At 53.4% G+C, this 11,281-nt stretch overlaps 1 protein-coding gene across 1 annotated transcript in view; it reads right to left on the reverse strand.

Moving 5' to 3' along the window:
* Window positions 1-9,854, reverse strand: part of LOC119114773 (ankyrin repeat domain-containing protein 17) — a 43,974-nt gene extending 34,120 nt beyond the window's left edge. Inside the window, exons 1-2 of the mRNA XM_037238810.1 lie at window positions 9,703-9,854; window positions 1,039-1,185 (exon numbers count right to left, since the gene is read on the reverse strand). Of these exons, the coding sequence (XP_037094705.1) occupies window positions 1,039-1,185; window positions 9,703-9,754 (199 nt within the window). The 5' untranslated portion in view covers window positions 9,755-9,854. The remainder of the gene's footprint in view (window positions 1-1,038; window positions 1,186-9,702) is intronic.
* Between the last annotated feature and the right edge of the window lie 1,427 nt (window positions 9,855-11,281).

Consider the following 11,281-nt stretch of genomic DNA (forward strand, 5'->3'; position numbering starts at 1 on the left):
GGACGGACACCGCAGGGGGCGGGAGACGGCGGCGGTCGACCGGCGGCAGCGGCGGCCGGGCGCCGGCGCCTGGGTCGGACGGACACCGCAGGGGGCGGGAGACGGCGGCGGTCGACCGGCGGCCGGAAGACCGCACCGACGGGTCGGGGGCGCCCTCCCGGCCGTCCGCGAGGGTCAACACCTGCTGACGACCGCCCAAAATAACGCACGACGGCAACACACAGACAAGAACACCGCAGCATTGCACCGCAAGTCCGCCGCGAGGCGCGGCAAATCGCGACGCCGCGCCGTCGGTTCCCAGAGCTCGCCGGTCCCGCCGCGCCTCATCCAAAAGCCGCCGCCACGTCCAGCGGCCGGCGGGCGCAGCAGCGGTCGTCCAGCGCCGGCCACTCGTTATTTGTGCCCGGTCCGGTCCGCTCATTAGTCCATGTTATCGAGGCGGCGCGCCGCTTCGGCCGGCGGCGCCCGCCACCATCCCCCGATCACGGCAGGGCGAGGCGGCGGCCTTGGTCGAGCCAGCCGGGCGATGGACGTCTGATGACGGCTCCCCGGTCGGCCGGTGAGCGGCGACGACCCTAAACCGACCACTGGTATCCCTAGCAGCGGACGCCGACGTTCACAGAAACGGGCCCGTCTGCCCGGTCACGGTCAGTCATGGTCACAGTCACGGTCACGGTCACGGTCACGGTCACGGTCGCAGTCACGGTTGAGGTCACGGTTCACGGTCGCGGTCGAGGTCACGGTCGAGGTCACGATTCACAGTCGCGGTCCCCGCTACACAAACGCACGCCCTCGAGCAGACCCTGGTTAGAGCTAGTCCAGCTGGGGCGTCCTTCACTTCACGCCGACCGGCCTCGGGACGTTGATCCCACGTGAGCCTCTGTCACGTCAGGTCAGGTCACGTCAGGTCAGGTCACGTCAGGTTAGAATGCGTCACTTACCGGCTGCCTCAAACCTCTGAAGCGGCTGCAACTCTCAGGGGTGACATAAGACAGGACACGGGTCACAGGTCAGGTCAGGTCCGGTCAGACCACTCACCGGCTGCCTCGAGCAGGGCCTCGAGTCGGGCGCGCGTCTCGGGGGTGACGCTGGACAGGTCGGCCGGGTCGGCGGCCTCCGCCTCCAGCAGGAACTGCGGCGACAGCAGGCGCGCCTCGGAGGCGCCGTCCAGCTGGAACGAGCTCACCTGGCGGCACAGCACAGCACACAGGCCGTCAGCAACGGTGCACTCAACGGCGCCTCCTACGTACGGAGTCCGATATTTCGGCGGGATGGCTTTGAGTACGAGATGATGTGCGCCGTTTTGGCTGGGAGTTAGCTTTTGTTTTCACAATCGACCGTGTTTCTGTCGAAACATCATTAGTGGAAAAACAAGTCGATGCACTACATGTGGGCAGCATCTGCAGCTTGGACCACCTATTCACCTGTTTTGGTTCACACTGGTCATACACAACAGCTGCCACGTTACACCTGACCGCCATTGTTCCCAGTCACAAGCTCGAGGAGCACATTTCGTGACAACACTTCCCCAGCCAGCATCGGCAGCTCCCACACAAGCCGCAGACGCTGCTGCCGGCGTCAGTCCGCTCCCGTGACATCCAGACGGCAACCGGCCGGCAGCACACGCGCCACAACATTGAGACGGCACCGCGCCACCAACCAACTCCCCTCCCACGCAGAACCGGCACCACCGGCCACCAACACTTCCGTAACGTCAGCCAGTGCTGGCGCTGACGCACAACAGACGATGAGAACACGTGCCAGGCCTTTTTGCCTAAGTGTGCGTGCGATTCTCGATCGTGTTCGCCTTCAGCGTGCGACAGCCACCAGTTCTCAATAAAAAATGACTCGCGCATAATGTCCACCAATCGCAGTGTCAGTACGAATGTTCCGACAACGTAACAAGTTTTGGACTAACAATACGGAACAGTATACCGACATCACGTACCGACCAAGTCTTTCAACGGTCCTGTTGCTACGGTTCTATGTTAAATTCCTCTATGCCGAGATGATCTCAGTACCCGGTCGACTTTCCGCGTTTGCGCAAAGCGCTGATAGCTCCACATAGCCTTAGCCAAGTACTGCACAGGCTCAAGACATCGAGCCATTCACCGCAGCTTCCGACTTCCGACGCCCGGACGTGGGAAAACTGCGCCACTCAAGACCATGCACAAACGATTACTGACCACCCCAAGTCCCCAGCTCGGTGCGCAAAAATGCGTTCCCAAAATCCGTGCACTGATCACTTTCTGCATCCGCTTGTGAGGAACAAGACTTTGAACGACTGACATCGTAATTGCCACCTCACTGTTTGTTTTCATTTTTGACGAAAGAAGATCGATGACCAATTAATAAATGACACCACTCCCACGCCTCTGAAGTCTGAGCAGAGGCTTGCTCACAATCCGGCACGCACGTTCATTCACCTCCCATTATCGGCGAGGACTCGCTAAGTTGAGGTTCCAGACCTGCTGCCGATTGACAAGCCGACACCTGCAGCCGTCCGTCGGCACCGTCTCGTCTGCTGCTCGCTGCAGCCCACTGCTCGCGTCTCCTCGCCTGGCTCTGCAGCCTGCCCGTCACCGCAGGGGCAGTCGCCTGGCGTCGCGCCCCACCCACCACCTGACGTGGGCCCCTCCGCCCGTCCTCGGGCGCCACCGCCTGTGCGCGCCTGGACGGCCGCCCCCTGACGACACGGGGCGGCCGTCCCGTGCCGCCCCGTCCGTGAGTCGCGGCCCTTCCCCCGGTCACGTGACTGGGCCGTCACATTCCAGCGGCGGCCGCGGCGGCACCGAGCAGGGGAGGGGAGGAAAGAGCGGGGGCGGGTAGCCCGCCTGCGGGCAGGACGACGAGGTGCCGCCACCGCCCCATCAGCTGACCGCTCGCTGACGCAGGGGGAGGGATAGCCCGCGGGCGGGACGGGCGGGACAGAGAGGGGCGCCCTCCCCGACAGCTGGACCGTTCGCCGGGCCGGCGCACAATGGCGGCGGTGCGGGGGGAGGGGGCAGTCATCACCGGCCGGCGACGGGGAGCCGGCCGGCCCAGTGGGGAGACAGCCCGGAAACCACTGGGTTGTTCCCTTGGTACGGGGCCATTACTGGCCTTCAAGGCAAGGTCGCCGCAAGACATTTGGAATGCGGCTGTCATTGACAGATTTACTCGTTGTCAATGTGCAGTATGCGTCACGACACGGTGTCGTGTGGCAGTCAGATCAACCTGGGTCAGGCTTTCTTTGCCCCCACTGTCCGAGGCCACCAGAGCCCGGTTGCTGAAATCTCTCACAGAATCATATCGCCTCAATCTGGTTCATAATGATGATGATTTGGGCTTTAGGGCGCACCGACTACCCGGATTATATGACGCCCATAGTAATCTTGTTCATGGTCTTCCCAAAATTACGAAAACAAGCCCTTTCGGTTGCCAAAGTCAAACTCCTGAGTAAGCTGGGTCCGTGAAAGGGTTTTTCGTAGTTTACGCGTTCTTAGAAAATAAACAAGCATAACGGAGACAGTTCAGAAGTCACATCAGCATCCTATTAGCCTGCCTGATCACACCAGGCCTAGGACGTGGTCAGGTAAAAGGTGGGAAATACCGGTCAAGATCGCGCATTCCGTAAAATGAATAAGGAGCGGAAGTTGAAAACTCGCAGCCCGGCGATTTCACGACAGACCGTCCGCTCCTTGATAACTGAAGGCGCAAATTCGCTAGCAGAGCCTCATCCCGCGGCCCCACTGGTTCCCGGAATAAGGGAGCCTGTTTGATAACGGACGTAACCGGTACGGGACCATCCACCTGTGACGTCTGTAGCAGCTAACCCTGAATTTCATTCAGCCGGCTCATGGTGTGGTATCTAGGGACATCTTCAGCGTTTACGCAGCGAGGAGACAGTAGCAAACTTCGGATTCGCACAATACGGACTGGCGCGACCAAGATGCAACCACAGAAGACGTGCACCACAAAGCGCACACTTATACAGACCAGGCAATTCGTCGTGAACTGTCACAGCAGCATCATTATTGAACTGCGCCACGTCAGTGACACATCCAGCACCGACTGCAAACAACTCCGGAAACGAACGAGCGCAGCCGGTGCCGGCCGTCACATCGACGGACGGTTTCTCACAGAGCCAGGTGTTCGCGTCGCCCACTCGCCTCTCAGCGCGTGATCAAAACTGGCCGCGGCGGCCGAAACATGGACGAAAACCGGGCGAACTCGGCACAAAAGTTTCTCAGCAGACAACGACGCAGTTCGGAAGGTAGCGACCTGAACCGTCTCGGGTCAGGCCCGTTCTGGGCCTCAACGCATCGCGACCCGCCCAGGCACTAACGGGCTCGGCGCGACAGCCTTAGTCAAAGCGCTGGAAATGCGGAGACCCACCCCCCTTCCCCGTAAAATCCACTTGCCAACGCCAATAAATACCGACACGACCGTCGTAAAAGCTCCATTAAGTGTCCAGACGTTCCTCGGTTATCAAACACCTCCTGCATTGCGATAACCGACGGTAAATCCCTGGCCATAGGCAGCCGCCCATGTCGCCGCAGTTCCAAAAATACCCATATCGCCGCATCTCCCCACTCGTTCCGTGTCACTTAGGTCTGACGGGGACCTTCCCATCTCAAAGCCGAGGGGCCGCCGCCGCCGCCTCCCACCGCATCCCTGCGTTTTAAACCCGCCAAGGTCGCGTCACCCTCACGCCGCTGCCGCGCCAGGGAAAGGGAAACGCTGCGCACGACACCACGGGGCGGCGCTGGCCGCTGATGAGCCGCGCCGCGAGCAGCTCGGGCGGCGGCGGCGCGCCGTGACCCGGCGGCCCGTGGTCGCCGGTGTCGCCGGTGTCGCCGGCGAGCGCCGCCCGACCGCCGGGCGTTACGTGTAGTCGGCCGGCCGGCGGCTTCCCACGGTGCCGGGCGCCGTCGACCGGCCATCCGGGCGGCCGGGCGGCCGGGCGGCGGAGCCGGCGCACGAGGCCACCTGCCGGCCGCGGTGCCGGCGCGCACCGGCTCCCGACCGTTGACGGCGCCCGGCAGCGCGCCAGCCGGGGTCAGCCGCGTGTCACCGCCGAGACACCGGAACGGCACAGGCGGCAACGGGCCAGATCACCTCCTGGTAGGCTAGGTTAGGTTGGGCTAGGCCAGATTATGCTAGCTTTCAGGTTACGTTACGTTAGGTTAGGTTACGTTAAGTTACGTTACGTTGCGCTGGGCTAGGCCAGACTTAACACGCACGCAGCGCGACAGTGCATACACAGCTTAAATCACATTTCTGACACAAAACCAGCCGGAGTCATTTGACGACCATGGCATTTCTGTGCGGCCGTGTCCTGCCAAGTCAAGTTTGGCCACATCTGTTCAGGCCCGATGACGACAGGTCTGTGTAGGCCGGACCAGGTCAGGTCAGGCCTGGTGTGGTTCCGCCAGCCACCCGCCGGCCAACACCGCTCTGAAGCCCACTCAATGGACGCTGCGAGCCCCAGCTGCCACCAGCCAGGCTCAATAGCCGTCCCACCCGGACGCACATCAATGAAGTTATTAATTTAACATCATAAATCGTGGGCGTTGTGGCTAGCGCCAATACGGTGTCAGACGTATGGGGCGTCAACTCATCACCTCAGCAGCCACGTACCAAACGGAGTGTAGCTGTCCATGTATGTAAATGGCGCGCTCGTGCTAAGAGCGGGGTTCTTCCGACAGCTGTTGAGCAGATAAAAATACGCCCGTATACCGGGTCAGTGTCTACCTGAAAACATCCACTACTCTTGCCAAAGGCAGTCTGAAACATCGCTGTGGAACCCGCCCCGCTCGAAAAGCAGGCAAACTTCCGGTGCCGGCCGCCCACCCACCCGCGGCCACGGGGCAGTCCCCCTCGTCACGTGACGCCTTCGGCCGCACCCCTGCGTGCGCGGCCGCCGCCGCCTGCCGGGGGGCCGCCTGCGGCGGCGGCGCCTGGTGACGCGCGTGGTGTCGGACGCCGCTTGCGCCGACACTCCCCAGTACCGGCCAGCACGACGCTCGACAAAAGCGCAAACGATGCTTCAGGATGGGACGGCGGAGCCAGCGGGAGACGGCGGGAACGATGTGGACGATGGGTTCACCAGGACTGCAGTGGTACAGTCTTGGTGAAACACTCAAAGACAACGTGAGAATGGTTAGTGCAGGCTCTTTGTTCTTGAAGAATGCCTTCCCCAACCAGTCCTGAACACATCGGGTCGCCCAGCCGAGAAAAGAGATCAGTCACCGCACTGGTCAAAGATACAAACAAGGAGACCGACCACATGACGAAACAATGGAAGGAGCACACAGTGCAAACGAAACAGATCAAAGTCCACCAGCCTGGACAAATGCAAACACAGAGATAAGTGGCCATGTGTCGTTTTGTTCTCTTAACAGGGAAGAGTACACCAAACGCCAGGTCTGTAAATGCTACAAGGCTTTCAGGTGAACATGTACCATGCCAGGCAAATAAACATGGGTTCCACAGAAGATGATTGCATTTAGAACCCCCAAAATCTGGTGCCTTAATGTGCCAACACTTGCATGAGAAGAAGTGGATAATCTATGCCTAACCAAATGAACAACCTTCAGAGGCATAAGCCTTGATATGATTGATGAAAACTTCCGGAATGTAAGCCTGTAAATAATCAGAAAATCCCCAAAAAGGCCACACTAGCCAACTTGCTCCATTAGATAATCCAAAAATCACGAATGTTTTCTGCACTGCCTTAATAACAGACATGGACTTCCCTCACTATTGACTGGAGGCCGACACAAAAATGAGCTTCATTCACCCCTGTGTTTGCAGCAGGTTTTTCAGCTTGCCAGGATGGAGTAGCCAAGTGCATCCATTTTACAAATATCCTGCCATATTCTCTGACCATGTGATAAATGTATCAGCACAATCTCATCACCATCTATACTGCTTTACTCACTTCACGCATCCTATGTTTTGGAACACCCATATTACATCATGCCAAAGAAAGTGAAATTTCTTTGTTCAAAGAATATCAACCAACATCTTCTTCATATCAGATGGTGGCCTATGACAAACTAAGGACAGGACAATTCCATCATTGTTAACAAAAACGATTTGGTGGCCATACAATCCCAACAATGGGACGACAGGCTATCAGACATACTTATCAATCTGGCACATAACCAAGCTGCACATATTGGGCAATAGCAACTCTACTCTTACAACTCTTAAAATGAAGTACAAGAATGGCAATGAAACAGTCAATAGGGATGTCATTCACATGGAAACCACACCTATGGACCCGCACTGTCCACTTGGAAGTCACACTTCGTATGCAAACTGGGAATCAACAATGAGCCATTTGCCAAAAGTGTGATCCTCATGTGCTGCTTCTCTGTGTGCCTTTACCTGGAGGCTGTGAAACTTCAGCACCAGAGAAGCATTAATTGTTATGCAGTCTGCGCTGATGCTTTTCTAAAAACAGTGGCTACTTCAGAAGAATGAGGTATCTTCAAAATGTCAGTCACTCACAACAAAGCACTCTCACATCAAGGTGCATTCTAACCAACAAACTTCAAGTGATTGTTCTCAACACACACCTGTTTTTTTCCATCTCTTCATCAAAGTGGGCTCATCTCAGCACACATAGAAAAGGTAAGAGAGACCCGGCATGACAATGCCAGGTCATGTTCCATTAATGCTAATATATACCTTTATATGCTAACTTGCACTTATATGCTATACATACAAATTATTACACACACACACAGCACACACACACACACACATATAGATATATATAAATATATATATATATATATATATAATATTATATATATATATCAAATATACAAAGTAGGCTACAACCAACCAACTCAAGTATCAACTTGGCTTGATATCAGTGTGCACTGCAAAAGCCTTCTACTACTCTAAGCCAAATACACTGAAACCTGAAGGATTTTTCAACCCTCACAAATGGATGTCTGAAGCCCTTCAAAATATACCAGGGACCCTATAAACACAGAACCCCATAGGATGCTGGATGCCCCCACCCTATGGGATTCATGCACATGTCTCCAGTCATGGACAGATCCATCCAGTCTGCTATGGGTCACGGGTGGGTGGTTACCTGGTAGTAAAGCCATTAATGTGCCAAGCCTGAAAAAGCTGGCAATTGCTTTGTTAAAAAGTCATCAGAAATGTACTCTGCACTTTCATGAATGAAAACCAAGAAATCTTCATCCTAATGAAAGAATTGTCCTGCCCAGCCTGATCCATATATTTAATGGAATTTGGTCTTAATTTCAGCAGAGCGGCCACCCCACAAAGCATTCAAGATTTGCATTTCAGCCAAAAGATAAGCATGCTTTCAGGTGATCCTGAGCTGAAACATTATATGTTTTCCATTCTGATGACTCTCTGATTAACCAAAATGTTGCCACAATGAAACCACAACAAATGCACACATAGTGCATATCATTCACCAAATGTATGCTGAAGCCAACAACCTTGCATAAGTATTAGGGACAGACAGAACTCCTGACAAGATAAAAAAAACATAAAATAAATCAAAACATGCCAAAGCTTTACAAGCATCCAACTAGCTTATAATTTGCAAAAGATCCTATCATGTTCCTGACAATGCTCAAATTGAAACCTACAAAAGAAATGTTGGTGCAAACTGACACTGACTTCTTGGAACCCAGTAGGCCACATTGCCTACCCCTCCTACACACACTGCTCTGTTCACACAAAGAGTAGCCAAAAGTGTCTTCTTGACACATTCACATAGATGTTCATGTACAAGGACTGCCATCATACTTGGAGAGAATGAAACAAGAGCTCAGCTAACAGCATTGCACCAGTACCTGAGAGTAACCTAATGCAATGCTTGTATTTCACCATGCAATGTGATCACTTCCCAAAAAATAAAAGCAGCTTCTTTACAAATCAATAGTAATGCTGTAAGCTTGCATTGAACACAGTTGCATGATGCAAGGCAGACAGGAAACATTTTGCTATGTCCTGGTACTGATGCCTGCACTTTTATGGACAACAGAATTACAAGTTAAACCAACAAAATTTCTCTCAAACAAATATTATCTGGCCTTATTGGTTGTTCCAAATAAACAATGTAAATCCAAAGAACATACAAAATAAGAACTACCAACAATTTATGTTGATCTTACTTCTTGTTCCAAATAACAAGTAAGGCCAAAGGAACAGTTGACAAAAAACAAAAAACAAGAAACAATAAAAACAACAATTCCAGTTTAATGCACACAAAAGCAATCTTTATTCTAATTTACTGAACAACCAGATGGCAAATTTGACCTGATCTATTACAATTCACAAACCACACAACCATCTTACAACAGTTGAGACAGCAGAAAGGTGATAACTTATAGGACAACCATACAACAGGTTACATGGCAAGGCATCATTACATTGATTATAAAGTTTGGTACCTTGCATGGTAAGTGCAAATCAAGGGGCACTGAACTTGACCACATGGTGAGCCACAATTTGCCTACAAAGGACAAAACCGCACATCGATACAAACGAGCGACACAGGAGATAAATTATATGAACGGACGTCTTCAAAATTACAATTATAGTCCACTTAGCGCCACTCCACACACCCATCAACACACCAACAGAACAAGACAGGAAGGACAGCACAGCTACGCACCAACGCATCCACGTTCGTCGCAATGCGCAACGAATACTTACCGGGGGAGACGTCGGAGCTGTCACTTCCAGATCCTCCGAGCATGCAGTGCATAAACCCAGGGATCCTCTCGTCTATCCCCTCGGCACCTCGTCTATCAAGTTCGGAATCAGATAGTGATTGACCCGAAGATCCACTGACCGCGGCACCTTTCTTGCCGTCACTTCTTCCCCTTTTCCTCGCCGCTTTTAACGATTATCGGATTCTTCAATTTGTCTACATTCTGCATCTTTAGATACAGAGATGCTTAATCATTCATCTGACTCGTTTTGAGCTCACCCCTTGCCTCACAATTCACTTTGCACGATAGCGCACACCTCACGAGCGGCTTCGCAGAACATCGAGCGCCATATTTGCTTAGGGTTGACAGTCCGATCACGAAGTTCCCGTATGTTGCCACCAAATACTACGGTTTCTATTTTTTCAGAAAAACAGTGCTGTCAGCTCAGCTATGAATAAGCATTCTAAACGCATTTGCATGATTCAAGAGACAACATCTGATTTTCCTGGATCAGACATATTTCTATGATCTTTTACATCGCGGCTGGGTTCTTGAAGCTGACATCAATCTCATGCGTGGAGTAGAATCGTCACCATGGCACCTCTAGCTCTAAATTTTACCCTCTGTGTTACCAGATTCGAAGGAATCTCCTCACGCTAACCTTCGACACACGATCTATTCTTGTTCTTTTTTGCGTTTTATGGGCTGCCTGGCTGCTTGTCGGGAGGACTGGTTTGTTATCTTTAAGCAATGAACATATTGCCACTACAGCAACGCTTGACGGGAATCTGGTGACGTGTGTTCACTGATCAGCTGAAAAAATTGTGTTCCTGTAGCCCATTCGAGGCCATCCCAGGTACGGGACCGCAGTTGAAATCAGCCGCTACGGCCCTGATCAACACAGGAGGCCCTCGTTTTGTCAGGAACCCAGAACATTTCAAATCGCGGGCCCAGCCTCGTTCTTGCTGGGAAAATGGGTCTCAAGGGCTCGGACGGACATGAAGCCGACTGTTTCGAACTGTGTTCAGGCCCTATATAATAGCGATAGAGAACTCTAGTAAGAGAGACCTAGAAGAAAACCATCTGACTGACATTTCAGGTCATGGCACTCATAGCAGGTCATGGTATTTCGGGTCAGAGTCCAAGCCGGGACCTTGTATCTTCGTTCCCGGGGCCCTCCGGCCCGTCTTCCGACCCCCCTAAACAAAGTCCGTGACCAACTACGGGCCACTAGCCAAGACATGTGCCCCTGTTTTGCGCTGTGGGGCCCCTGACCGACAAAGGGGTCCCAACCAATGTTTCAGGGGCCCAAACCAATGCAAATAATGGCCCCCGGTCCTGCTCTTGCGTGGAAAATGGTCCCCCAGAGTCTAGGCTGCCAGGGAGCTAACTGTTCGGGTATTCGTGATCTCTGGTCGAGCAATACAACCCGCATTGTCTCAAAGGATCCTCAAACGGAACAAGAAGACCTCTGACTGTATTTCACGTCACGACCTCATGGGCTTGCCCTTTTTATTCTTTATGTGACCTACATCCAATCCTTCAGGCCTCATGCCCTGCAACCGGGCTTAGAAAGTCTG

The sequence above is a fragment of the Pollicipes pollicipes genome, unplaced genomic scaffold (genome assembly GCF_011947565.3).
Source record: "Pollicipes pollicipes isolate AB1234 unplaced genomic scaffold, Ppol_2.1 Scaffold_1600;HRSCAF=1878_pilon_pilon_pilon, whole genome shotgun sequence".
Classification (NCBI taxonomy): Eukaryota; Metazoa; Arthropoda; class Thecostraca; order Pollicipedomorpha; family Pollicipedidae; genus Pollicipes; species Pollicipes pollicipes.